Here is a 27,793-nt window from a genome sequence, read left to right as displayed (position 1 = left end):
GTAGTGCTTCCCCTGTGGCTTCAGCAGATGTGGAGGCCCCTTGCTCACTTTCCTGCTGCTCCTGTCTCGACACCTTTGGCGGGCGTCCTCTGGGGTTGCAAGCCTGTGAGGGCTCGTCAACAGTCTGCTGCTCCTGTAGGGGTTGAGACGTTTATCTCACTTGGGTGTGGACTCAGGTGGGGCTCCGGCGGGGGCTCTGCAGTGGCATGGAAGTGTGAGCGCTTGGAGAGGAGCCCCCACTTCCTTGAGGTCTGCCACCAACCTCCCTCTCATGGGTCAGGTCCCCCTCAGCGCCTGCAAGTGGCTGGAGAGCACCTTACTGCGCATCAGGGGGGCCATGGGGACCCGTATCTGCAATGGCAGTCATACTCAGAAGGACTTCCATGAAGGTCTGGTTTCTCTGTTCAATAGATGCCCATCGCTCCTCAAGAGATGTCATTCTATTCTGAACAATGACCATGTTTTCCATACGCTGGCAACTAAGCTCCTCCATGGCCGTAGCCCTCCTCTCCTCTACCTTAGCCATCCTCTCCTGTACGGTAACCAGCCTTACCACAGAGGTAGCAATCGTTTCCACGGAGGTAGCCATCCTTCCTGTGGTGATGCATTCATGCGCCAATGACTCCACAAAGGCTCTGCTCATGTTCGCTATGGACTCCTCCATTCGCTCCACACTCGCAGCGACTCTAGAGACAAAACCTGCCAGAGACTCCTGCATCGGGTTAGGTTGATTGGCTATGATAAATTGACCCTTAGTGTTAGGGGGATTAAATACGTGGGGTTACGGGGATAGGGTGGGATATGTGTTGGTGTAGGGGTTACGGGGATCGGGTGGGATATGTGTCGGTGCAGGCTCGATGGGCCGAAATGGCCTCTATCTGCACTGTGTGGGTTTCTGTGATTCTGTGATCTGTGCCTGGAGTTCCATCACCTCTGATCTTATGGATGGACCCAGAGGCAGAGGGTCGACATGCTGCTGTCCCTGTCTCCACAATCTGCTGATGCTCACTTGTGAGCTGGTACACCAGGTGACAACACTACTCTATGTCCCGAAGGTCCCACCGAGGTGTGAGTGTCTGCGCTGGTGCTGGGTGCACTGAGTTCTGCTGACGCTGCGCCCTCAGAGGTTGCAGCTTCCTCTGAGGAGTCTGGCTGCTCAGCCTCTTCTTCCTGGCTAGGGGGGACGGATGCTTGTGATGGTCCTGTGGGGGAGTAAAGGAAAGAGTCAGAGATGTGATGCAAAGGCTACATGCACATAGCTTTATGCAGATGCTCATAAGTCCATCTGTTACAGCTTCACAATCATTATCAGCAACTCATGCAATGTCAAAGAGAGAGATGGGAAACTTTTCTGTCACCAGCTTGCGGTGTTACACCCGTCTGTCTGTCCCCCACGCGTGAATCATCCTCAATGCCCATAATTTCCAGGACGGCCTCCTCCCCGGGGGTGAGCTGGGCTGTTGAGGCTGTCCCTCCTCCTGTCCTGGCTCGCTCTCTTTTGTTGTGAACTCTCTTTTCCTGCAATGAGGGAGACAAGTGGAGGTTGAGTGAGAATGAAGGAGTGAGTGTAGAGATTGCATAGCATAGATACTTAGAAGGAGACAAAGATGGAGTGAGGTTGCAAGACCAAGGGCCCTCCCTGTGTGTTGTCAGTTGTGTTCAAAGCATCAGAGTGATAGGGAGTGTGAGGGCTGCATGGTGGAATAGTTACGTGAATGTGAGCATAGAAAGAGAGGGAATGGGTAAGGGTGCATGGATGTCAGTGTTAAGTGGGATGTGGAGGAAGAGATTGCTAAAGCTGAGTGCTGGTGAAGAAAGGCAATGGGGATCAGATTGAGGGTGATGGGAAATTCATACTCACTTTTCCAGTGCGCTGAAGGTCATGAAATCTTTTCCTGCACTGTATCCAGGTTCTGCGGGTGACTCCCAAGGAGTTGACCTCCTCAGCCACCTGCATCCACACTGCCTTGGGCTGAGTGGGAGGCCTCTTCCTCCCTGATGAAGGGAACAGCACCTCCCTGTTGGCCCTAGCCCCATCCACTAATGCCTGCAGTGCTGCCTCGTCAAAGCGAGGAGCTGATCTTGCCCTCCCGTTTGTAATTTTTGCTGCAGCTCCCTCACACTGCACAGTCAAGAAGCTTGGCAGTCTGCAGAAGAAGCAAGGCTTGCTGTGGACCTTAAATGCAGCAGCAATGATGATGTCATCGGAGGGGACTTTCAGTCATGAAAAACCCATTTGCAAAGACTTCCCACACGCTGGAAATCAATTGGCCACTTAAGTTAAAATTGCATCAATCTCCCACATCCATTTAGATTCGTGTGGGAAACATGAAATTCGGATAACACGACACCAGCCCGCACCTGAGTTAAAATCCTCCCCTTTAAGTCAGACACCCACTGCCAGGCCCACCCATCGCAGACTCCCAGAGCAACAATCCCAACTGTCTCAACCCTCTTTTCCACACAGTTTGTTCTCCGGATATCTGTCTCTCTCTAACCTACTCCCTGTGCTTGTTTGCTCTTCCATTCACTCCTCTCTGATTCCCCCAGTGGATCTACAACCGAAGGCCTGTTCCATGCTTTCCATCAGACTGTTTACTCCCTTATGAGCAAGCTCTTCCCCGTCAATGATCAGCACCTCATTCACTAGCCTAAACATCCAACTCCTCCACCATGCCTGCAGTGTTTACTATCTACAGGTTGCACTGCAACAACTAACCGAAGGCTTCTCTGACAGCACCTCCCAAACCCGTGATGTCCATCACCTAGAAGGACAAGGTTAGCAGATGCATGTGAACACCACCTCTTCCAAGTTTCCTTACAGGTCACACACCATTCTGACTTGGACATATATGGCTGTTCCTTCATCGTCACTGGGTCAAAATCCTGGCACTCCCTACTTAACAGCACTATGGGAGTACCTTCACCACACGGACTGCAGCAGTTCAAGAAGGTGGCTCACCACCACCTTCTCAGGGGCAGCTAGGGATGAGCAATAAATGTCGCCCTTGTCAGCGATGCCCACATCCTGAGAATTTTTTTAAATATTAGTTCATGGGTTATGGGCGTCGCTGGCAAGGCCAGCATTCATTGCCCATCCCTATTTGCCCTTGAGAAGGTGGTGGTGAGCCACCTTCTTGAACTGCTGCAGTCCGTGTGGTGAAGCTACTCTCACCGTGCTATTAGGGAGGGAGTTCCAGGATTTTGACCCAGCGATGATGAAGGAACAGCGATATACTTCCAAGTCAGGATAGTGTGTGACTTGGAGGGGAATTTGGAGGTGGTGCTCCCATGCGCTTGCTGCCCTTGTCCTTCTAGGTGGAAGAGGTCGCGGGTTTGGGAGGTGCTGCCGAAGAAGCTTTGGCGAGGAGCTGCAGTGCATCTTGTAGATGGTACACACTGCAGCTACGGTACGCTGGTGGTGGAGGGAGTGAATGTTTAAAGTGGTGGATGGGGTGCCAATCAAGTGGTTGCTTTGTCATGGATGGTGTCGAGCTTCTTGAGTGTTGTTGGAGCTGCACTCATCCAGGCAAGTCAAGAGTATTCCATCACACTCCTTACTTGTGCCTTGCAGATGGTGGAAAGGCTTTGGCGAGTCAGGAGGTGAGACACTCGCCACAGAATACCCAGCCTCTGACCTGCTCTTGTTGCCACAGTATTTATGTGGCTGGTCCAGTTAAGTTTCTGGTCAATGGTGACCCCCCAGGATATTGATGGTGGGGGATAGGGTGATGGTAATGAGGTTGAATGTCAAGGGGCGGTGGTTAGACGCTCAGTTGTTGGAGATAGTCATTGTCTGGCACCTGTGTGGCGCAAATGTTACCTGCCACTTATCAGCCCAAGAACGAATGTAATAAAATCCTCGGTGAGCTTATCAACATGCTAGGCCTGACAAACATCTGGCTCACAGACAATGACTTTGGGCCCCCTGCAAAGCCTCAATACCTGGCTATTTGTTGCTACCATGTCCCTGTCCAAATTTGCCATCCAGTTTTCTCTCTCCATCCATGGGATGTAGGCATCCCATAGCCTAGCAAAGAGGAAGCAGCTAGTACCTAGTAATACAACAGGCTGATCCATCACATGGCCCAGAGTGGCTTTTTTTTCAGATGAATTAACAATTAATAGCTGATGCTGAAAACGGTCGATCAGGTCCCACTGACTGGATAGTAATGTGACAGGGAAGGGAGCAGGTGAAGATTTTTTGGGGCCCATGAGGTGTGTGCAGGAAGGGCATGTGTGAAAGAAAAGAGACACTAAGAACTTGCATTTATATAGCACCAACTCTGACCTCTTGTGCATCTCCCACCCACCTCGCCCCACCATTGGTGGCCGTGCCTTCAGCCATCGAGGCCCCAAGCTCTAGAATTCCCTCTGTAAACCTCTCCGCCTCTCTACCTCTCTTTCCTCCTTTAAAACACTCATTCACCCGTCCTAACATCTCCTTTTTTGGCTTGGTGTTAATTTTTGTCTGATTACACTCCTGTGAAGTGCCTTGAGATGTTTTAGTACTTTAAAGGCGCTGTATAAATGCAATTTGTTGTTTTTGTTTTGGGCAAGTTAAAATTGGCCCCATTCTTCTTGAATGTACAGAATTTATGATGTTGAATTTATGATGTTGCTATCTTTAACACAACTATTCATTTTCTTTGTTGACAGTTCTGGGAAGTAATTAGTGACGAACATGGAATTGACCTCAAAGGGAATTACATTGGAGACTCGGACCTCCAACTTGAGAGAATCAATGTGTACTTCAATGAGGCACATGGTAAGAAAGGCCACTGAGAACAGGAGTGTCCAAGCTTTTTGTCTTTGTGGGCCACTTACGTGTGTACTATGGCATTTGTTGTTAAATTCAGTTAGTCGCAAACTGGAAAAGTCTGTGGAGCTTCAAAACACATAGTTTATATTCATCAGCCATTTTGAACACTACATCTGTCAATCAAAGAAAGATTTCCAGGTCAGAGGAAATGTTCTGTGCTTAAATACTGAAGCAAAGTTACCCCAATATTGATCTGGGTAACATGGAATCTTACAGACCACGGATAAAGTTTAAATCAATACCCCTGTTGGTTTTGACAAAATCTCAAGCTGCAGATACTAACTGAGCTTGGTGATCTGATTTAGGAATTATCCACCATCGAGGCTACAACACCAGGAACAGCCCTTTCCAAACCTTCATCCCACAACAGAACAATTAGAGCTCAGTTGCCTGGCCTTTGTGGGCCAGATTGCCAGTGCTCCTGAGCTACATGCGGGGCCAGCAAGAAGTGCTGTCAGTGGGCAGTGCTGTTATTGGGAAGTGCTGTCAGTGGGAAGTGCTGTCATTGGGAAGTGCTGTCAGTGGGAAGTGCTGTCATTGGGAAGTGCTGTAGGTGGGAAGTGCTGTCATTGGGAAGTGCTGTAGGTGGGAAGTGCTGTCAGTGGGAAGTGCTGTCATTGGGAAGTGCTGTCAGTGGGAAGTGCTGTCATTGGAAAGTGCTGTCAGTGGGAAGTGCTGTCATTGGGCAGTGCTGTCATTGGGAAGTGCTGTCATTGGGAAGTGCTGTCATTGGGAAGTGCTGTCAGTGGGCAGTGCTGTCATTGGGAAGTGCTGTCATTGGGAAGTGCTGTCATTGGGAAGTGCTGTCAGTGGGCAGTGCTGTTATTGGGAAGTGCTGTCAGTGGGAAGTGCTGTCATTGGGAAGTGCTGTCAGTGGGAAGTGCTGTCAGTGGGAAGTGCTGTCAGTGGGAAGTGCTGTCATTGGGAAGTGCTGTCAGTGGGAAGTGCTGTCATTGGGAAGTGCTGTCAGTGGGAAGTGCTGTCAGTGGGAAGTGCTGCCATTGGGAAGTGCTGTCAGTGGGAAGTGCTGTCAGTGGGAAGTGCTGTCAGTGGGAAGTGCTGTCATTGGGAAGTGCTGTCAGTGGGAAGTGCTGCCATTGGGAAGTGCTGTCATTGGGAAGTGCTGTCAGTGGGAAGTGCTGTCAGTGGGAAGTGCTGTCATTGGGAAGTGCTGTCAGTGGGAAGTGCTGTCATTGGGAAGTGCTGTCATTGGGAAGTGCTGTCAGTGGGAAGTGCTGTCATTGGGAAGTGCTGTCAGTGGGAAGTGCTGTCATTGGGAAGTGCTGTCAGTGGGAAGTGCTGTCATTGGGAAGTGCTGTCATTGGGAAGTGCTGTCAGTGGGAAGTGCTGTCATTGGGAAGTGCTGTCAGTGGGAAGTGCTGTCATTGGGAAGTGCTGTCATTGGGAAGTGCTGTCAGTGGGAAGTGCTGTCATTGGGAAGTGCTGTCAGTGGGAAGTGCTGTCATTGGGAAGTGCTGTCAGTGGGAAGTGCTGTCAGTGGGAAGTTCTGTCAGTGGGAAATGCTGTCATTGGGAAGTGCTGTCAGTGGGAAGTGCTGTCAGTGGGAAGTGCTGTCAGTGGGAAGTGCTGTCAGTGGGAAGTGCTGTCAGTGGGAAATGCTGTCATTGGGAAGTGCTGTCAGTGGGAAGTGCTGTCATTGGGAAGTGCTGTCAGTGGGAAGTAAAATGAAAGACTTGCATTTATATAGAGCCTTTCACAACCACCGGACATCCAAAGTGCTTTACAGCCAATGAAGTATTTTTTTTGAAGTGTAGTCTCTTTTGTAAGGTAGGAATACTATCAGTGAAAAGTACTATCAGTGAGAAATAATATCAGTGAGAAGTACTATTAGAAGTACTGTCAGAAGTACAATTGATGAGAAGTATTATCGACGAGATGTGCCATTGATGAAATGCACTTTCAGTGAGAAATACTGTCGCAAAAAATACTGTCAATGAAAAATATTATCAATGAGAAGTGCTATCAATGAGGAGTTCTAGCAATGAAAAGCACTGCTGATGAAAATTACTGTTAATAAGATCACAATATGCTAAGGTGGTGCCAAGGCTGATGATGGCCAGATAGGCATTTTGAAATTGGACAGGCAGGTTTTTAACAAAGATATGAGGGTCGTCTTTCCGATCTGCAAAATTTCCATATAAACTTTTTAACACAGTCATACTTCAATGTTCCTGCTGTGTTCTATTCTTACACAACTATTAACCCTTTAAAAATTATTGTCCGTGTAAAAATAGCACACAGAGCAACGTAGCGCAATGGTGTAAAACCTTTGCACATGAGCTTCACCAATTGGACATTTGACTCTACAGACTTAAAAAGAAAAGAAATGTAATTTATATAAACTTTACTGAATAGGAGTTAAGGTACAGGTACAAAAAGTAATTGAAACAGCTAATGGAATGTGAGCCTTTGTCTCACTGGGGCTGGAATACAAAGGAGAGGACGTTATACTTCAGTTTGCAGAGCCTTGGTCAGACCCCATCTGGAGTTCTGCGTTCAATTCTGGGCACTGAATCTCAGGAGGGATATACTGGCCCTAGAGGGGGGTGCAGCACAGATTCACCAAAATGATACTGGGCCAAGAGGGTTTAACTTCAAGGACAGGTTGCATAATCTTAGCTTGTATTCCCGTGAGTTTAGGTTGAAGGGTGATCTAATCGAGGTGTTTAAAATGATAAAAGGATTCGATAGAGTAGATACAGAAAAGTTATTTTCTCTGTTGCGGGATTCCAGAACAAGAGGGCACAATTTTAAATTAGAACTGGGCCATTTAGTAGTGAACTCAGGAAGTGCTTTTTCACACAAAGCGTGGTAGAAATTTAGAAGTCTCTCCCCAAATGGCTATGGGTGCTGGGACGACTGAAATTTTAAAAACTGAAATCAACAGAATTTTATTAGGTGAGGGTATCAAGGGATATGGAGAAAATGCAGGTAAATGAAGTTGAGGTACAGATCAGTCATGATCTAATTGAATGGTGGAACAGGCTCGAGGGGCTGAATGGCCTCCTCCTGTTCCTATGGGTAAGGACACTTTGCTATCTAAACTATTGACTTGGATGCAGTATCTATAACCGGTTTAGTGAAGCAAACTACACGACTGAATTCTTGACGGAGTTTAAATTAGTCTCAGAAATTAGCACAGCTAATATTATGAAACATGTAATCTGGGCCATTGAGTGGTGCATTGGGTTAGACACAGTTCTTTCACCTCTGGAACCTGGGTTCAAAACTAGCCAAAGTTGATGGATGACCATCTCCTCGGTATACTGGCTAGAACAGTCATGAGTTTTGGCACTCAATCCATTTTCTATTGGGCATATTAAAATTGTGGCACTAATTGGAAATCTCACACAAAGAGGCTACAAGGATGGCTGGGGTGGGAAATGTTACCCTTGTGCAACATGGGGTGTTCCACTGATGTTGTAACTGGATATTACTGGAGCAGTGTAGAATGAGCTTTACTCTGTATCATACCTGCCCTGGGAGTGTTTGATGGGGCAGTGTAGATGGAGCTTTACTCTGCATCTGACCCGTGCTGTACCTGCCCTGGGAGTGTTTGATGGGACAGTGTAGAGGGAGCTTTACTCTGTATCTAACTCGTGCTGTACCCGCCCTGGGAGTGTTTGATGGGACAGTGTAGAGGGAGCTTTACTCTGTATCTAACTCATGCTGTACCCGCCCTGGGAGTGTTTGATGGGACCGTGTAGAGGGAGCTTTACTCTGTATCTAACCCGTGTTGTACTTGCCCTGGGAGTGTTTGATGCCCACACTGAATGCCTGAACTCGATGAACTTTAATTTTATAGCAGTAGCATTGCTCTCCTTGATGAGCTTTTAAAAACATGTTAACATATTGTACCGTGTGACTAAATCATGTCTTGTTTTCTTCAGCTAACAAATACGTGCCTAGGGCAATACTGGTGGACCTGGAGCCTGGAACAATGGACAGTGTCCGAAGCAGCCGCATTGGACAGCTCTTCAGACCAGATAACTTCATCTATGGTACAGCATCATCTCATAAAGTACAGATTAAAAAGGAGTTAGAACCAATGGATTTCATTCTCACTGTAAAGACTCACAAATTATTCTGAAGTAAATAATTTTAAGACTTAGCTATGGATGCCCATTTCTAATGTGTGTTTACACCATTTATAATATAACAGAGCAATGTTATTGAAAAGCAGCAGCCAGTCCTAAATACAGATAGGTTCCGAATCAAAGAGAAGCCACCAAAGAAAGAAACCGGGTACTGGGAGTCACAGTCTTATCCATTGGACACTGGGTGTCAGAGTCTTAGACAGTGGACACTGGGTGTCAGAATCTTATCCAGTGGGCACTGGGTGTCGCCGTCTTATCCATTGGACACTGGGTGTCAGAGTCCTATCCAGTGGACACTGGGTGTCACAGTCTTACCCATTGGACACTGGGTGTCAGAGTCTTAGACAGTGGACACTGGGTGTCAGAATCTTATCCAGTGGGCACTGGGTGTCGCCGTCTTATCCATTGGACACTGGGTGTCAGAGTCCTAGCCAGTGGACACTGGGTGTCACAGTCTTATCCAGTGGGCATTGAGTGTCACAGTCTTATCCAGTGGACTTTGGGTATCACTGTCTTATCCAGTGGGCACTGGGTGTCAGAGTCTTATCCAGTGGGCACTGGGTGACTGAGTCTTATTCAGTGGGCACTGGGTGTCATAGAGTCTTATCCAGTGGACATTGGGTGTCAGAGTCTTATCCAGTGGGCATTGGGTGTCACACACTTATCCAGTGGACATTGGTTGTCACAGTCTTATCCAGTGGGCACTGGATGTCTGAGTTTAATCCAGTGGGCACTGGATGTCATAGAGTCTTATCCAGTGGACATTGGGTGTCAGCGTCTTATCCAGTGGGCATTGGGTGTCACACACTTATCCAGTGGACATTGGTTGTCACCGGCTTATCCAGTGGGCACTGGATGTCTGAGTTTAATCCAGTGGGCACTGGATGCCCGGGTTTTATCCAGTGGGCACTGGGTGTCATTGCATCTTATCTAGTGGACCTTGGGCTTCAGGGTCTTGTCCAGTGGATATTGAGTGTCACACTCTTATCCAGTGGACATTGGGTATCACAGTCTTATCCAGTGGACATTGGTTGTCACAGTCTTATCCAATGGGCACTGGATGTCTGAGTTTAATCCAGTGGGCACTGGATGCCCGAGTCTTATCCAGTGGGCACTGGGTGTCATTGCATCTTATCTAGTGGACCTTGGGCTTCAGAGTCTTATCCAGTGGATATTGAGTGTCACACTCTTATCCAGTGGACATTGGGTATCACAGTCTTATCCAGTGGGCGCTGTGTGTCAGAGTATTATCCAGTGGGCACTGGATGTCCGAGTCTTATCCAGTGGGCACTGGATGTCCAAGTCTTATCTAGTGGGCACTGGGTGTCATCAAGTCTTATCCAGTGGGCATTGGGTGTCAGAGACTTATCCATTGGACATTGGATGTCACAGTCTTATCCACTGGACAATGGGTATTACCGTCTTTTCCAGTGGACACTGGGTGTCACAGTCTTATCCAGTCGACATTGGGTGTCAGAGTCTTATCCAGTGGACATAGGGTGTCACAGTCTTATCCAGTGGGCTTTGGGTATTACAGTCTTATCCAGTGGGCACTGGGTGTCATAGAGTCTTATCCAGTGGACATTAGGTGTCAGAGTCTTATCCAGTGGACATTGGGTGTCACACACTTATCCAGTGGACATTGGTTGTCACAGTCTTATCCAGTGGGCATTGGGTGTCATTGCATCTTATCCAGTGGACCTTGGGTTTCAGAGTCTTATCCAGTGGGCATTGGGTGTCACACACTTATCCAGTGGACATTGGTTGTCACAGTCTTATCCAGTGGGCACTGGATGTCCGAGTTTAATCCAGTAGGCACTGGATGTCCGAGTCTTATCCAATGGGCACTGGGTGTCACAGTCTTATCCAGTGGGCATTGGGTGTCATTGCATCTTATCCAGTGGACCTTGGGTTTCAGAGTCTTATCCAGTGGATATTGGGTGTCACAGTATTATCCAGTGGACATTGTGTAACACAGTCTTATCCAGTGGGCACTGGGTGTCAGAGTATTATCCAGTGGGCACTGGATGTCCGAGTCTTATCCAGTGGGCACTGGATGTCCGACTCTTATCTAGTGGGCACTGGGTGTCATAGAGTCTTATCCTGTGGACATTGGGTGTCAGAGACTTATCCATTGGACATTGGATGTCACAGTCTTATCCACTGGACAATGGGTATCACAGTCTTATCCAGTGGACACTGGGTGTCACAGTCTTATCCAGTGGACATTGGGTGTCAGAGTCTTACCCAGTGGACATAGGGTGTCACAGTCTTATCCAGTGGGCTTTGGGTATCACAGTCTTATCCAGTGGGCACTGGGTGTCATAGAGTCTTATCCAGTGGACATTAGGTGCCAGATTCTTATCCAGTGGACATTGGGTGTCACACACTTATCCAGTGGACATTGGTTGTCACAGTCTTATCCAGTGGGCACTGGATGTCCGAGCTTAATCCAGTGGGCACTAGATGTCCAAGTCTTATCCAATGGGCACTGGGTGTCACAGTCTTATCCAGTGGGCATTGGGTGTCATTGCATCTTATCCAGTGGACCTGCTGTTTCAGAGTCTTATCCAGTGGCTATTGGGTGTCACAGTATTATCCAGTGGACATTGGGTGGCACAGTCTTATCCAGTGGGCACTGGGTGTCATAGAGTCTTATCCAGTGGACATTAGGGCCTAGAAATTCATTAAGGCGCTGCCAGTTTTGCGGCCAGTTACCGCCTAAAGAGGGCTTCTACGCCAAAAATGAGTTTGTGCTGATATTCAGCGCAGCGGTATTGGCGGCGGTAGCCGTTAGTGCTGCGCCGGCACCGATGACGTCATCGGTGTGCGCAGTGCCCCGGTTCCGCCCCGAAGCCGGCCCGATACCCATATTTAGTAGCGGCCGCCTCCTCCGAAGCGGCCGCAAACAGCGACCAGAAAACGGGGCCGTGCTGTAGCCTTAGTGGGGCGCTTTAAAGGGGAAGGTGCGGCCGGCCGCTTTTTCGGCGGCCGCCTGCCCGCACCTCCTTCCCCGGCCTCCTCCACCGCCCCCCCCCCCGCGGCATTGCCGGCTGCTTTCTGCGAACCCGGCACTTCTCCGTGGTGCCGGGCTCATTTGCCGGCACTCTCCAGCGGCGATCTCCCCGTTGCAGGCAGCTCCCCCTTAAGAGAAGGAGGAGGCCTGCAGTACCGCAGCCTGCCGCTCCGCAGCAGCTGGCGCAGCGGCGCCAAGAGCGCTGAAATTCAGTGTCAGCGCCCCAAGCGGAGGCGGCCACACCCTAGTATAGCGCCCGGTTCCGAATTGTGGCGCAAACACTGAATATCTGACGATCGCTAATGGCTCCCCGCCCAGCGCTAACTTTTGGGCGCGAGCGAGCTGGCCGCCCCAAAGTGAATTTCTAGGCCAAGGTGTCAAAGTCTTACCCAGTGGACACTGGGTATCACACGCTTATCCAGTGGACACTGGGTGTCACACACTTATCCAGTGGACATTGGGTATCACAGTCTTATCCAGTGGGCACTGGGTGTCAGTGTATTATCCAGTGGGCACTGGATGTCCGAGTCTTATCCAGTGGGCACTGGATGTCCGAGTCTTATCTAGTGGGCACTGGATGTCTGAGTCTTATCTAGTGGGCACTGAGTGTCATGGACATGAGTCTAGGTTCGGATCGGTCATGGCCCTGTGGGTAGTGGAGCGGGCCCAGGGGCCGTGTAGCCTGATCCTGCTCCTATTTCATGTGTCTAATTCTGTTAGATTCAGGAGATGGTTCTGTGATAGTGGATTGGCGGTTAGGATCAGATCAGCCATGATCTTATTGAATGGCGGAGCAGGCTCGAGGGGCCGATTGGCCTGCTCCTGCTCCTATTTCTTATACTCTTATGTTCTAATAGTCTTATCCAGTGGACATTGGGTGTCAGAGACTTATCCATTGGACATTGGATGTCACAGTCTTATCCACTGGACAATGGGTATCACAGTCTTATCCAGTGGACACTGGGTGTCACAGTCTTATCCAGTCAACATTGGGTATCACAGTCTTACCCAGTGGACATTGGGTGTCAGAGTCTTATCCAGTAGACATAGGGTGTCACAGTCTTATCCAGTGGGCTTTGGTATCACAGACTTATCCAGTGGACTCTGGGAGTCAGAGTCTTATCCAGTGGGCACTGGATGTCTGAGTTTTATCCAGTGGGCACTGGGTGTCATAGGGTCTTATCCAGTGGACATTAGGTGTCAGAGTCTTATCCAGTGGACATTGGGTTTCAGTGTCTTATCCAGTGGATATTGGGTGTCACAGTATTATCCAGTGGACATTGGGTATCACAGTCTTATCCAGTGGACACTGGGTGTCAGAGTATTATCCAGTGGGCACTGGATGTTCGAGTCTTATCCAGTGGGCACTGGGTGTCCGAGTCTTATCCAGTGGGCACTGGATGTCTGAGTTTTATCCAGTGGGCACTGGATGGCCAAGTCTTATCCAGTGGGCACTGGGTGTCATAGAGTCTTATCCAGTGGACATTAGGTGTCAGAGTCTTATCCAGTGGACATTGGGTTTCAGTGTCTTATCCAGTGGATATTGGGTGTCACAGTATTATCCAGTGGACATTGGGTATCACAGTCTTATCCCGTGGGCACTGGGTGTCAGAGTATTATCCAGTGGGCACTGGATGTCCGAGTCTTATCCAGTGGGCACTGGGTGTCCGAGTCTTATCTAATGGGCACTGGGTGTCATAGCGTCTTATCCAGTGGACATTGGGTGTCACAGTCTTATCCAGTACACTTTGGGTATCACAGTCTTATCCAGTGGGCACTGGATATCTGAGTCTTATCCAGTGGGCACTGGATGACCGAGTCTTATCCAGTGGGCACTGGGTTTCATAGAGTCTTACCCAGTGGACACTGGGTGTCACAGACTTATCCAGTGGGCACTGGATGTCCGAGTCTTATCCAGTGGGCACTGGATGACCGAGGCTTATCCAGTGGGCACTGGATGTCTGAGTCTTATCCGGTGGGCACTGGGTGTCACAGTCTTATCCAGTGGGCACTGGGTGTCATTGCATCTTATCTAGTGGACCTTGGGCTTCAGAGTCTTATCCAGTGGAAATTGGGCATCACAGTCTTATCCAGTGGACATTGATAATCACAATCTTATCCAGTGGGCACTGGATGTCCGAGTCTTATCCCGTGGGCACTGGATGACCAAGTCTTATCTAGTGGGCACTGGGTGTCTGAGTCTTATCTAGTGGGCACTGGGTGTCATAGAGTCTTATCCAGTGGACACTGGGTGTCACAGTCTTATCCAGTGGACATTGGGTGTCACAGTCTTATCCAGTGGGCACTGGATGTCCAATTCTTATCCAGTGGGCACTGGATGTCTGAGTCTTATCCAGTGGGTACTGGGTGTCATAGAATCTTATCCAGTGGGCACTCATAGATATATAGAAACATAGAAGATAGGAGCAGGAGTAGGCCATTCGGCCCCTCGAGCCTGCTCCGCCATTCAATGCGATCATGGTTGATCATCCAAATTCAGTACCCGGTCCCTGCTTTCTCCCCATACCCCTTGATCCCTTTAGCCTTGAGAAATATATCCAACTCCTTCTTGAATATATTTAATGAATTGGCCTCTACTGCCTTCTGTGGTAGAGAATTCCACAGGTTCACCACTCTCTGGGTGAAGAAATTCCTCCTCATTTCTGTCCTAAATGGCCTACCCCTTATCCTTAGGCTGTGACCCCTGGTTCTGGACTCCCCGACCATCGGGAACATCCTTCCAGCATCTAGTCTGTCTAGTCCTGTTAGAATTTTACAAGTTTCAATAAGATCCCCTCTCATTCTTCTAAACTCTAGGGAATACAAGCCCAATCGATCCAATCTCTCCTCATACGTCATTCCTGCCATCCCAGGTATCAGCCTGGTGAATCTTCGCTGAACTCCTTCCATGGCAAGAACATCCTTCCTCAGATAAGGCGACCAAAACTGCACACAATACTCAAGATGTGGTCTCACCAAGGCCCTGTACAACTGTAGCAAGACATCCTTGTTCCTGTACTCAAACCCTCTCGCTACGAAGGCCAACATACCATTTGCCTTCTTAACCGCCTGCTGCATCTGCATGCTTACCTTCAGCGACTGGTGCACAAGGACACCCAGGTCTCGTTGCACTTCCCCTTCTCCCAATCTATTGCCATTCAGATAATAATCTGCCTTCCTGTTTTTGCTACCAAAGTGGATAACCTCACATTTATCCACGTTATATTGCATCTGCCATGCTTCTGCCCAATCACCCAACCTGTCCAAATCACACTGGAGTTTCTCGGCATCCTCCTCACAGCACACATGCCCACCCAGCTTTGTGTCGTCTGCAAATTTGGAGATATTACATCTAGTTCCCTTGTCTAGATCATTAATATATATTGTGAATAGCTGGGGTCCAAGGACCGATCCCTGCGGTGCCCCACTAGTCACTGCCTGCCGCTCGGAAAAAGCCGTTTATTCCAACTCTTTGCTTTCTGTCTGCCAACCAGTTCGCTATCCAAGTCAGTACCTTGCCCCCAATCCCATGTGCCTTAACTTTACATGCTAATCTCTTATGCGGGACCTTATCGAAAGCCTTCTGAAAGTCCAAATACACCACATCCACTGTGTTGAGTCTGTGTGTTCCAGATATACTTATTTTAAATACCTGGACACAGACAACAGGAAAAACTTAAACAGGTCTTTACTACTTGAAGGTCAGGGCTGAACTGCTTAACAAATTACTACACAGAGCTTATATACCGGTGTGGTCACCACCGGTACTACAATATACAGTAGCAAGAGAAAGTAGTCCATCTTCTTAAGGTAGTTCTCTTAAGGTGGTACAGGTTACATACACCACAATTCCTTCCTTTTTAGCTTAACAGTGTACACCCCAATTTAAACATAACATGGATAACATATATACAATTTTCATGCAACTGTTCAAAGATTCAGTCTCTGAGGAGGCCTCCTGATCCGAGTTGGATAACGCCTTTCGGGGTCTCTGATTCTGGTTGCTGGGATGACTCCTCTAATTGATCTCTTATGGATTGAACATCCTCATGTACGTTCGCGTTTGAGGTAGATGCTACAGGTTCAATAATTCCTTCCACTGGTGTCTCTGCCGTAGCCATGGGTTCGACCTCATATTGATGTGCCCCTAGGAAAAGGGACCATCTCTGGAGCCTCTGCGCTGTCATCACCGAAACACCCTTCTTAGGGTTAAAAATGGAAACCAACAGCTGGTGGTCTGTCAGCAGCGTAAACTTTTGGCCTTGCAGGTAATGATTAAATTTTTTTACTCCCCACACGAGGCTGAGAGCCTCCCTATCTATCTGAGCATAGTTGCGCTCAGCGGAGGTCAATGATCTGGATGCGAACGCGACTGGTCTTTCCAAGCCATTTGGCAACTTATGTGATAGCACTGCCCCAATACCATATGGAGAAGCATCACAAGCTAAACGAATAGGCAGCGTTGGGTTAAAGTGAGCCAACGCTTCCTTAGAGGTGATCAATGCCTTGCTTTTGTGAAAAGCCCGCTTACAGTCCTCGCTCCACTTCCATGGCACTCCCTTTTGTAAAAGAGCATTCGGCGGGTGTAGCACCGTGGATAAATTTGGCAGAAACTTATGGTAATAGTTAATCAACCCTAGGAACGACCTCAACTGGGATACATTTTCCGGAGCGGGAGCCTTCACAACAGCTTCGATCTTGTCAGGTGACTTGTGAAGCCCCTCCTGGTCAATGACGTGACCACAGTACGAGATTCGCTTCTGAAAGAACTCACATTTCTGGCGATTAACTCGAAGTCCATACTCTTTCAATCTGGTGAGCACCTGTTCCAAATTAGCAAGGTGTTCCTCATCATCATCTCCTGTAATAAGAATGTCGTCCAGATAGTATTGTGTGCCAGGAATTCCCTGTAATACCTGCTCCATGGCCCTTTGCCAAATCGCTGGAGCCGATGCCACTCCAAAAACCAGTCTATTATACCAATATAAGCCCTTATGCGTGTTGATCATGAGATACTGGCGTGACGCTTCATCAACTTCCATCTGTAAGTACGCCTGCGCCAGGTCTATCTTGGTGAAGTGTTTCCCGCCAGACAACGAAGCGAAGATATCCTCAATCCGCGGAAGCGGATATTGCACCGTGTGAAGAGCCGGATTAACAGTGATCTTGAAATCGCCACGGATGCGAACCTTCCCCGGTTCCCCCGGCTTGTTGCTCAATGAACGCTTCATGACGGGAACAATGGGCGTGGCCCATTCGCTCCAGTCCACCTTTGACAGTACTCCTGAACGTTCTAGCCCTTCCAGCTCAGCTTCCACAGCAGGTCGTATCGCATAAGGTACCGGTCTGGCTTTGAAAAATTTCGGGTTTGCATGTTCTTCAACCTTGATGTTTGCTGTAATTCCTTTCAGTGTTCCCAGTCCCTGTTGGAACACCTCCTTAGCATCGTCCAATATTCTGGACAGTCGTTTAGGTTTGACATCGTCCTTTTTACCGGAATCTACAGTTAGTGCTTTTAAGGAATGCCAGTCCATATTTATTCTCCTGATCCATTCCCGTCCCAGTAGTGGTGGACCTCCCTCAGGTAACACATACAAGTCCATTCCTTTGCTTTCTTTACCCTTGTGGACCACCTTTACTTTTATCTTTCCGATGGGGTACACTCTTTGCCCCGTGTATGTTTTCAATACAATCTCCGTATCACTTAGGGGAATGTGTGAGAATAACCTTTTGTAATCTTGCTTATTCATGACCGTCAATGCCAATCCCGTGTCCAATTCCATCTTCACTTGGACTCCTGCTATCTGGAGTGTAACCCAAATAGTTTGGTGGTCTGCTGTGTTACCCACATTATGTATTCTTAGACAACCCAGTTCCTTACTGCTGGAGTCTGAATCCGTCTTTTGTTCATCCGAACTGTTCTCTGTCACCTTGTGTACTTTTTTGTACTTCTTCTGTGGTGACTTTTTGTTGCTGGTCTTCTTTCCTGACCGGCATACTTTCGCTATGTGACCGAGTCTGCCACATTTTCTGCATTCTTGATCTTTGAACCAGCACTGGTTCTGATCGTGCGTTGTCCTTCCGCAACGATAGCACTTTACTGCACCCAATGCCATTTGATTGGTGCTGAGTTCCGATGGCCTTAGCTGCATTTCCACGGTACCTCGTGCTGCCGCCTCGCGCGATGCTGCAATGGTGACAGCTTTATCTAGCGTAAGGTCCTTTTCCTCTAGCAGTCGCTTCTGAGTTCCTTCTTTTAATAGTCCACACACGAACTTATCTCTCAGAGCATATGCTAGTCCTGTACCAAACTGACAGTACTTTGATAGCTTGCGCAGTTCAATTAAGAATTCAGCGTTGCTTTCCTCTTTCAGCTGCGTTCTTCTGTAAAATTTAAATCGTTCCGCTATCAGCAGCGGCGTGGGGTTTAAATGCTCTTGCAGGATAGTAACAATATTCGCGAAAGTCTTATCCACCGGTTTATCTGGTGTTACAAGGTGCCTTAATAACCCGTACGTCTTCGCACCCATCGAGTTTAATAGGGTTAGTGCTTTCTTTTCAGCCGGTATCTCATTTGCTGTACAATAAACTTCAATACGCTCCACATAAGTGGCCCAATCTTCGACATCGCTATCAAAAGCAGTGATGTTACCGTTTTTAGGCATCCTTGTAAGTTTCTTTAAGTATTTTATTTTTTTCCAAAATGGCGGCTTCCCGCGCTTGGCGGCTTTTCCCGCGCTTGTCTTCTTCCTGCGCCGACTAAAATGGCGGCTTCCCGCGCTTGGCTTCTTCCCCCGCTGGCTACAATGGCGATTACCGCGCTGTTGCCGTTCTCGCCCCCCAGCGGTCCTTAATTTCCCCCGACGCTGCTGCTTTTACTCCCCGCTGTCCTCGTGGGTATTAGCGCTTCCTTTCTTGCTGCGCATCTGTTCCGATTGCAGCCCAGCCCCTTACACCGGCTGTGGTCGAGTTCTCCGCCCTTTTTCCTCCGGTCTCGTCCCCCTTCTCCACTGACAATGCGGCCGACTTTCTGCCCGTGTCGCTAGATCGGCTTACCCACCGCCGTGGAAGAAGGATGATCACTGCCTGTCGCTGATGGTGGACTTCGTGGTCAGCAATTCCAACCCGGGTTCTCGATGCCTCCCGTGCGAATGCGGTGCTCAGCAGGATGATGAGGACGGATGCCTCTTCTCGACGCCCGTTCTGGGGACGAAGCTGCCTTGGATGCAATTGCCGCTGGGTAAGATCGACTCGTCGCCACTGTTGAGTCTGTGTGTTCCAGATATACTTATTTTAAATAACTGGACACAGACAACAGGAAAAACTTAAACAGGTCTTTACTACTTGAAGGTCAGGGCTGAACTGCTTAACAAATTACTACACAGAGCTTATATACCGGTGTGGTCACCACCGGTACTACAATATACAGTAGCAAGAGAAAGTAGTCCATCTTCTTAAGGTAGTTCTCTTAAGGTGGTACAGGTTACATACACCACACACTGGATCTCCCTTATCTATTTTACCAGTTACATCCTCAAAAAATTCCAGATTAGTCAAGCACGATTTACCCTTTGTAAATCAATATTGACTTTGTCCGATCCTGTCACTGTTTTCCAAGTGCTCTGCTATTACATCTTTTATAATGGACTCTAGCATTTTCCCCACTACCGATGTCAGGCTTACCGGTCTGTAATTCCCCGTTTTTTCTCTACCACCTTTTTTGAATAGTGGGGTAACATTAGCTACCCTCCAATCCATGGGTACTGTTCCAGATTCCATCGAATGTTGGAAGACGATCAGCAATGCATCTACTATTTCTAGGGCCACTTCCTTAAGTACCCTAGGATGTAGATTGTAAGGCCCTGGGGATTTATCAGCCTTCAATCCCATCAATTTCCTTAACACCATTTCCCTACAAATAATTATTTCTTTCAGTTCCTCCCTTTCATCAGACCCTATGTTCACTCAGTATCAGAGTCTTATCCAGTGGGCACTGGGTGTCATAGAGTCTTATCCAGTGGACATTGGGTGACATGAATCTTGTCATTCGTGTGGAAATGATTTATGAAATGATACTGGGCGGCCTGCTGGTGGCGCTGTACAGGGAGAGTATAAATACTCGGGCATGGGCCCAGCTTGCTCAGGACATTCTTTTCAGAAACTAGTGTAGGACAAAAGTAGATCTCCATGTTGAAAAACAGTTGATTAAAGCCTTGTTTAATACGTAGACTAAGTGCCTAGTAGTTTTCTTACATCATTGGGTGTCAGAGTTTTACCCAGTGGACATTGGGTGTCACAGTCTTATCCAGTGGACATTGGGTGTCATAGTCTTATCCAGTGGACATTGGGTATCACAGTCTTATCCAGTGGGGACTGGGTGTCAGAGTCTTATCCAGTGGTACTAGATGTCCGAATCTTATCCAGTGGGCACTGGGTGTCATAGCTTCTTAGCCAGTGGACCTTGGGTGTCAGAGTCTTATCCAGTGGACATTGGGTGTCAGAGTCTTATCCAGTGGGCAATGGATATCCGAGTCTTATCCAGTGGGCACTGGATGTCTGAGTCTTATGCAGTGGACACTGATTGTCAGAGTCTTATCCAGTGGGCACTGGGTGTCAAAGTGTCTTATGCAGTGGACATTGGGTGTCACAGTCTTATCCAGTGGACATTGGGTATCACAGTCTTATCCGGTGTGCATTGGGTGGCAGAGTCTTATCCAGTGGACACTTGGTGTCATAGAGTCTTATCCAGCGTGCACTCAGTGTCAGAGTCTTATCCAGTTGGCACTCAGTGTCAGAGTCTTATCCATTGGGCACTGGGTGTCATAAAGTCTTATCCAGTGGACATTGGGTGTCAGAGTCTTATCCAGTGGACATTAGGTGTCACAGTCTTATCCAATCACAGTCTTATCCAGTGGGCACTGGGTGTCAGGGTCTTTTCCAGTGGGTGCTGAATGTCTGAGTCTTATCCGTTGGGCACTGGATGTTCGAGTCTTATCCAGTGGGCACTGGGTGTCATAGAGTCTTATTCAGTGGACATTGGGTGTCAGAGTCTGATCGAGTGGACATTGTGTGTCACAGTCTTATCCAGTGTACATTGGGTGTCAGTCTTATCCAGTGGCCACTGGATGTCTGAGTCTTATCCAGTGGGCACTGGGTGTCAGAGTCTTATCCAGTGGGCACTGGGTGTCATAGCATCTTATCCAGTGGACATTGGGTGTCACAGTCTTATCCAGTGGGCATTGGGTATCACATCTTATCCAGTGGGCACTGGGTATCAGAGTCTATCCAGTGGGCACTGGATGTCCAATTCTTATCCATTGGGCACTGGATGTCTGAGTCTTATCCAGTGGGTGCTGGGTGTCATAGAATCTTATCCAATGGGCACTCAGTGTCAGAGTCTTGTCCAGTGGGCACTGGGTGTCATAGAGTCTTATCCAGTGGACATTGGGTGACATGAATCTTGTCATTCATGTGGAAATGACTTATGAACTGATACTGGGCTGCCTGCTGGTGGCGCTGTACAGGGAGAGTATAAATACTCGGGCATGGGCCCAGCTTGCTCAGGACATTCTTTTCAGGAACTAGTGTAGGACACAAGTAGATCTCCATGTTGAAAAACAGTTGATTAAAGCCTTGTTTAATACTTAGACCAAGTGCCTAGTAGTTTTATTACATCATTGGGTGTCAGAGTCTTACCCAGTGGATATTGGGTGTCACAGTCTTATCCAGTGGGCATTGGATGTCTGAGTCTTATCCAGTGGGTACTGGGTATCATAGAGTCTTTTCCAGTGGGCACTCAGTGTTAGCGTCTTATCCAGTGGATATTTGGGTGTCGAAGTCTTGTCCAGTGGGCACTGGGTGTCATAGAGTCTTATCCAGTGGACATTGGGTGTCAGAGTCTTACCCAGTGGACTTTGGGTGTTACAGTCTTATCCAGTGGCTATTAGGTATCACAGTCTAATCCAGTGGGCGCTGGATGTCCGAGTCTTATCCAGTGGGCACTGGATGTCTGAGTCTTATCCAGTGGGCACTCGGTGTCAGAGTCTTATCCAGTGGGCACTGGGTGTCATAGAGTCTTATCCAGTGCACATTGGGTGTCAGAGTCTTATCCAGTGGGCACTGGGTGTCATAGAGTCTTATCCAGTGGAAATTGGGTGTCAGAGTCTTATCCAGTGGACATTGCATATCACAGTCTTATCCAGTGGCCATTGGGTATCACAGTCTTATCCAGTGGCCATTGGGTATCACAGTCTTATCCAGTGGACACTGGGTGTCAGAGTCTTATCCAGTGGGCACTGGGTGTCAGAATCTTATCCAGTGGACACTGCGTGTCAGAATCTTATCCAGTGGACACTGCGTGTCAGAGTCTTATCCAGTGGGTACAAGAGTGTTGGGTCATCAGCACCGGGAATGTCCTTTGGGATTCTCCTGATCGGTCAGCGTAACTTCAGTGGAAGATTTGCATAAACGCCAGGTACACGTAAATGAGGTTGCCACCAACCTTCCGATGAAGTAATAGCAATTGATTAGGACAATCCTTGACAAAATTCCCAGCACAAATCATTATTATGTCTCCATTTTTGTCTTTTTTTAAGATCCATCCTAACTGGCCTCTTTTTGCTTCCCTAACCCCACCCCCACCCGACTGTAGGTAACTCTGGTGCTGGAAACAACTGGGCCAAGGGTCATTACACAGAAGGTGCTGAGCTGGTGGAAAATGTGGTAGACATCATGAGGCATGAGTGTGAGAGCTGTGACTGTTTACAAGGCTTCCAGCTCACACACTCACTGGGAGGAGGAACTGGCTCAGGCATGGGCACTCTCATCATGAGCAAAATCCGAGAGGAATATCCTGATAGAATTATGAACAGCTTTAGTGTCATGCCTTCACCAAAGGTCTCAGACACTGTGGTTGAACCGTACAATGCCACCTTATCTATCCATCAGCTGATAGAGAACACAGATTCAACCTTCTGCATCGACAATGAGGCTTTGTATGATATTTGTTTTCGAACCTTGAAGTTGGCCACGCCAACCTATGGTGACCTGAACCATCTGGTCTCCAGGACAATGAGTGGTGTCACCACCTCCCTACGTTTCCCTGGTCAACTCAACGCAGACCTGAGGAAGCTGGCAGTCAATATGGTCCCATTTCCTCGTCTACATTTCTTCATGCCCGGCTTTGCCCCATTGACATCCCGTGGCAGTCAGCAGTATCGTTCATTGACAGTGCCGGAGCTTACCCAACAGATGTTTGATCCCAGGAACATGATGGCAGCCTGCGATCCTCGCCATGGCAAATACATGACCGTGGCAGCAATCTTCAGAGGCAGGATGTCCACCAGGGAGGTGGATGAGCAGATGTTAGCTGTCCAAACCAAGAACAGCAACCATTTTGTGGAGTGGATTCCCAATAACGTCAAAGTGGCTGTGTGTAACATTCCACCACGTGGGCTCAACATGTCTTCCACCTTCATAGGAAACAACACTGCAATCCAGGAGCTCTTCAAGCGCATTTCTGAGCAGTTCTCAGCCATGTTCAGAAGGAAGGCTTTCCTGCACTGGTACACGGGAGAAGGTATGGATGAGATGGAGTTCACAGAAGCAGAATGCAACACCAACGATTTGGTGTCTGAATACCAACAATACCAAGATGCTACCGCAGATCTTGAAGAGGAAGAATATGAAGAGGAAGAAAATGAGGAGGAACCTACCAAAGAAATTTAAGTAAAGGGGATTTAGTGAGACTGAAGTAACTTGGCAAACCAAGCATTTGATCGTAAGAGCAAAGTAACTATGAAACTAATATCAAAATAATAAACTGGAACACCTAATGATCTCCAGATTAACGTCAATCTTATCATAATTGGACACACTAGAAAAGAACTTCACTGGATTGGAAATCTGTGGTTAAATTCTCAAAGCAGCTGATACCTTTGGACCTGAGTTTCAAGATTTTACCCAACATTTCTCGCCCATCACTAAGGGCTGAATTTGAAGTATCTCTCCAAAGTATTGAATGGTTGGAAATTGGATGCAAACATAGGTGGTTGCCATAAACCAGTGAGGGGGGAAAAAAAGAAACATTTCATTAAGCAAATTTTGAATATGGGGTTGGTCTCAGGATATTTAGTAAATACAGTCGGGGTGATTGGAGGCGGGGGAGGGGCTAAGTGATAATGTTGTGAATTCTTTAAAAAAAAACTGTCAATATGAAATAGAAATATTTAAAATTCCCAATGGCAGTAGATGGTCATAACATTATGAACTAGACTGGAGACTGAAGTTATGCAAGATATATCAGTCAATCAGTCAGTAAAAAGAAAAAATTATTTCTTAATTGAACCAAAGTAGATTAAGCAAACAAGAGAATAGGAAAAATGTTTAATTCATTATGTCAAGGCTTATTAAAACACTGAATTAACCAAATATTTTAAAAAGTGAAGGTCATAGCTTATATCTCTATATATAAGCCTTGCACCTAGCACAATTCGATCACACTCCAGATGTTATGCAGCAGATATCACACACCAGCCATCACACTTTGTTGTGATGCAAAACAAGCTTAAAGTAAAGAGAAAGAAAGGCAACCATTGCCCTGAAGCCTGAAATTTACAAGAAGTTACAATTGATCTGTGAATAACCACAGCAGTTTATAACCTGCTATAATTGCCTGGATTTGCCTAGAGTAGGGACACACGTTCCAGACTCAAGACTAGATTCACCAGTAACACAACAGAAGATATGCTACTGATATATGTATGATCCAGTGATTACTTCATAAAACCCATTTTTAGCCAGGGATTTTATTCAGGAGTATCTGAGAAAATTGACACATTGGAATGATTCTGAGCCTGTCAGCAAAGTAACCAAAATTTGCCAGTTTTTTTTTAATAGCCTTGCTTGCAATATTTAATAACCAAAGTGCTGGGCTTGGTCAGTGTTATGTCAGGATTGGTAATGGCGATGATGCAATTGGTAAGGGTGGTGCTGGGATCGGTAGGGGTAGTAGTGCTTCCTGAATGAACATTCATTCAAATATGCTGTGGTTGCTTTGATGCCTTAATGTATTTGGATTAAATATGAAAAGCCAACTTAAAAATAAGTCTCATGAAACAAATTGACCTCCTCCTTCCAGACGAGAATGGTGTGCTAGCAAAGTTATGAAAATAATATTAAAATACAGGAACCTAATTATTGCCAGATTGGCATAGCTCTTATCATAATTGGCCACTCGAGATAAGAATCTCATTGGTTGAATTCTCAAAGCATCCCAAACAAGGCTCCTTCGACAGCACCTCCCAAACCTGTGACCTCCACCACCGAGAAGGACAAGGGCAGCAGGCGCATGGGAACACCACCACCTCCAAGTTCCCCTCCAGGTCACACACCATCCCGACTTCAATATATATCGCCGTTCCTTCATCATCGCTGGGTCAAAATCCTGGAACTCCCCACCTAGCAGCAGTGTGGGAGCACCTTCACCACATGGCGTGCAGTGGTTCGAGAATAAGGCTCACTACCGCCTTCTCAAGGGCAATTAAGGATGGGCAATAAATTCTGGTCTTGCTAGTGACGCCCATATCCCAAGAGTGTATTTTACAAAACTTTACTAAGGTTCAATCAGAGCAAAAAGGTAACCAAGGGTCCTATAAAGATGTAAAAACATTATGCCTTCTTAAAATTATTAAGGCTCCCAAATAATGTACGGCCCTTTGAGCAACTGAGCCATGCGGAACAGGAAAAACCTAGGTTCTATCCATGGCGTATAATGATCTCAGCTAGGTTGACTATAATTGGCTTCATACATCTGGGTTAGGGAGATGGGAAATTCCCAGATTCCCCTCCTGATTGCTCTTGGTTTCTACCTAGTCGCCTAGTGGAAAATATATGGGCTGTCAACATTTTGTAAAGAAAGGATTGGGCTCAGCTGTCCACTCCTACCCCTACACCCCACAAACACCATCCCCCCCTCATGGTTTCAAAACTTACCAACATTCAGACTGAGACAAAGAAAATGTGGTGGGCAGCTGGAATCCGTGAAGCTACACTCCAGTGAGGGCAATACCTTTAGGAGATGGTGAAAACATTATTAGATGGAATAAAACAGTAGGGAGCAGATTTTCTAAAACTGTGCTCCCAAAGCAGAGCTTTGCTGGCTGCGAGTTCACATCTGGATTTGGTCACTGATGTTTGGGATTGGTAAGGATGGTTCCATCCTGACTTACACGGCCAAATTCCCGACACACGCTCCCAGTCCATGAAGTTCTGAACTTTGTAAAATCTACGCTCGGGTTTTCACACAGAAAACAATATAAATGATAAAATTTCTCACGGTTGGGGAGCTCATGGCTAGATTATTTTGTGGGTTACTTATGGCAATTTTTTTAGGGGGAGCAGATTTTGGTGCCATAATGCCTGTAAGAGGAAGATGAGATAAGTACATGAGGGAGAAAGGATTAGAAGGACATGCTGATAGTGAGATGAAGTAGGGTGGGAGGAGGCTCGTGTGGAGCAGAAACACTGACCAGTTGGGCCGAATCGTCTTTTTCTGTCCTGTGAATTGTATGTAATATATAACTGAAAAATTATGAAATAAAAGTCTTTAAATCATTGTTCCTATTGGCGTTATTACTTTTGCAAATCGCTGAGTGTTATTGAGGGATTGTGTGCAGCTCCCTATTGTGTGTGCGATTGCTTGTGACCTATGTTATTTAGATAAATCTTGTTTTAAATATCAATTGATGTTTAGTAACTCTTTCATTCTTTATGTACAGTCGAAGCTATCAAAAGCTGGAGTCAAATAATGTTAAAGGAGGAATTAAAGGAAATTGGTATTAGTAAAAAAATAGTGCTGGAGTAATTAATGGGACTGAAAGCTGATAAATCCCCAGGGCCTGATAATCTGCATCAGAGTACTAAAAGAGGTAGCCATGGAAATAGTGGATGCATTGGTTGTCATCTTCCAAAATTCGATAGATTATGGAACAGTTCCTGCAGATTGGAGGGTGGCAAATGTAACCGCACTATTTAAAAAGGAGGGAGAGAAAACCGGGAACTACAGACCGGTTAGCCTAACATCAGTAGTAGGGAAAATGCTAGAGTCTATTATAAAGGATGTGATAACAGGACACTTAGAAAATATCAACGGGATTAGACCAAGTCAACGTGGATTTATGAAAGGAAAATCGTGTTTGACAAACCTACTGGAGTTTTTAGAGGATGTAACTGGTAGAATAGATAAGGGAGAACCAGTGGATGTGGTGTATTTGGATTTTCAGAAGGTCTTTGATAAAGACCCACATAAGAGGTTTATGTGCAAAATTAAAGCACATGGGATTGGGGGTAATATACCGGCATGGATTGAAAATTGGTTAACAGACAGGAAACAGAGAGTAGGAATAAATGGGTATTTTTCGGGGTGGCAGGCAGTGATTAGTGGGGTACCGCAGGGATCAGTGCTTGGGCCCCAGCTATTCTCAATATATATCAATGATTTGGATGAGGGAACCAAATGTAATATTTCCAAGTTTGCTGACGACATGAAACCAGGTGGGGTGGTGAGGAGGATGCAAAGAGGCTTCAAGGCGATTTAGACAAGTTGAGTGAGTGGGCAAATATATGGCAGATAAATGTGAAGTTATCCACTTCGGTAGGAAAAACAGAAAGTTAGAGTATTATTTAAATGGTGATAGATTGGGAAATGCTGATATACAAAGGAACCTGGGTATCCTTGTACACCAGTCACTGAAAGCAAACATGCAGGTGCAGCAAGCAGTTAGGAAGGCAAATGGTATGTTGACCTTCATTGCAAGAGGATTTGAATACAGGAGCAAG

General features: G+C 47.1%; 1 protein-coding gene across 1 annotated transcript in view; it reads left to right on the top strand.

The window, feature by feature from the left end:
• LOC147108517 (tubulin beta-6 chain) overlaps positions 1-26,571 on the top strand; it is a 30,598-nt gene extending 4,027 nt beyond the window's left edge. The window contains exons 2-4 of the mRNA XM_086005170.1: positions 4,660-4,768; positions 8,734-8,844; positions 22,608-26,571. Coding sequence (XP_085861296.1) covers positions 4,660-4,768; positions 8,734-8,844; positions 22,608-23,683 — 1,296 coding nt within the window. The 3' untranslated portion in view covers positions 23,684-26,571. The remainder of the gene's footprint in view (positions 1-4,659; positions 4,769-8,733; positions 8,845-22,607) is intronic.
• Positions 26,572-27,793: the final 1,222 nt, after the last annotated feature.

The sequence above is a fragment of the Somniosus microcephalus genome, chromosome 13, assembly GCF_052327205.1.
Source record: "Somniosus microcephalus isolate GS21.2 chromosome 13, FLI_Smic_1.0, whole genome shotgun sequence".
In the NCBI taxonomy this organism is placed as follows: Eukaryota; Metazoa; Chordata; class Chondrichthyes; order Squaliformes; family Somniosidae; genus Somniosus; species Somniosus microcephalus.
Note: the sequence above shows the minus strand (reverse complement) of the source record. Positions and strands in the feature narration are given on the sequence as shown.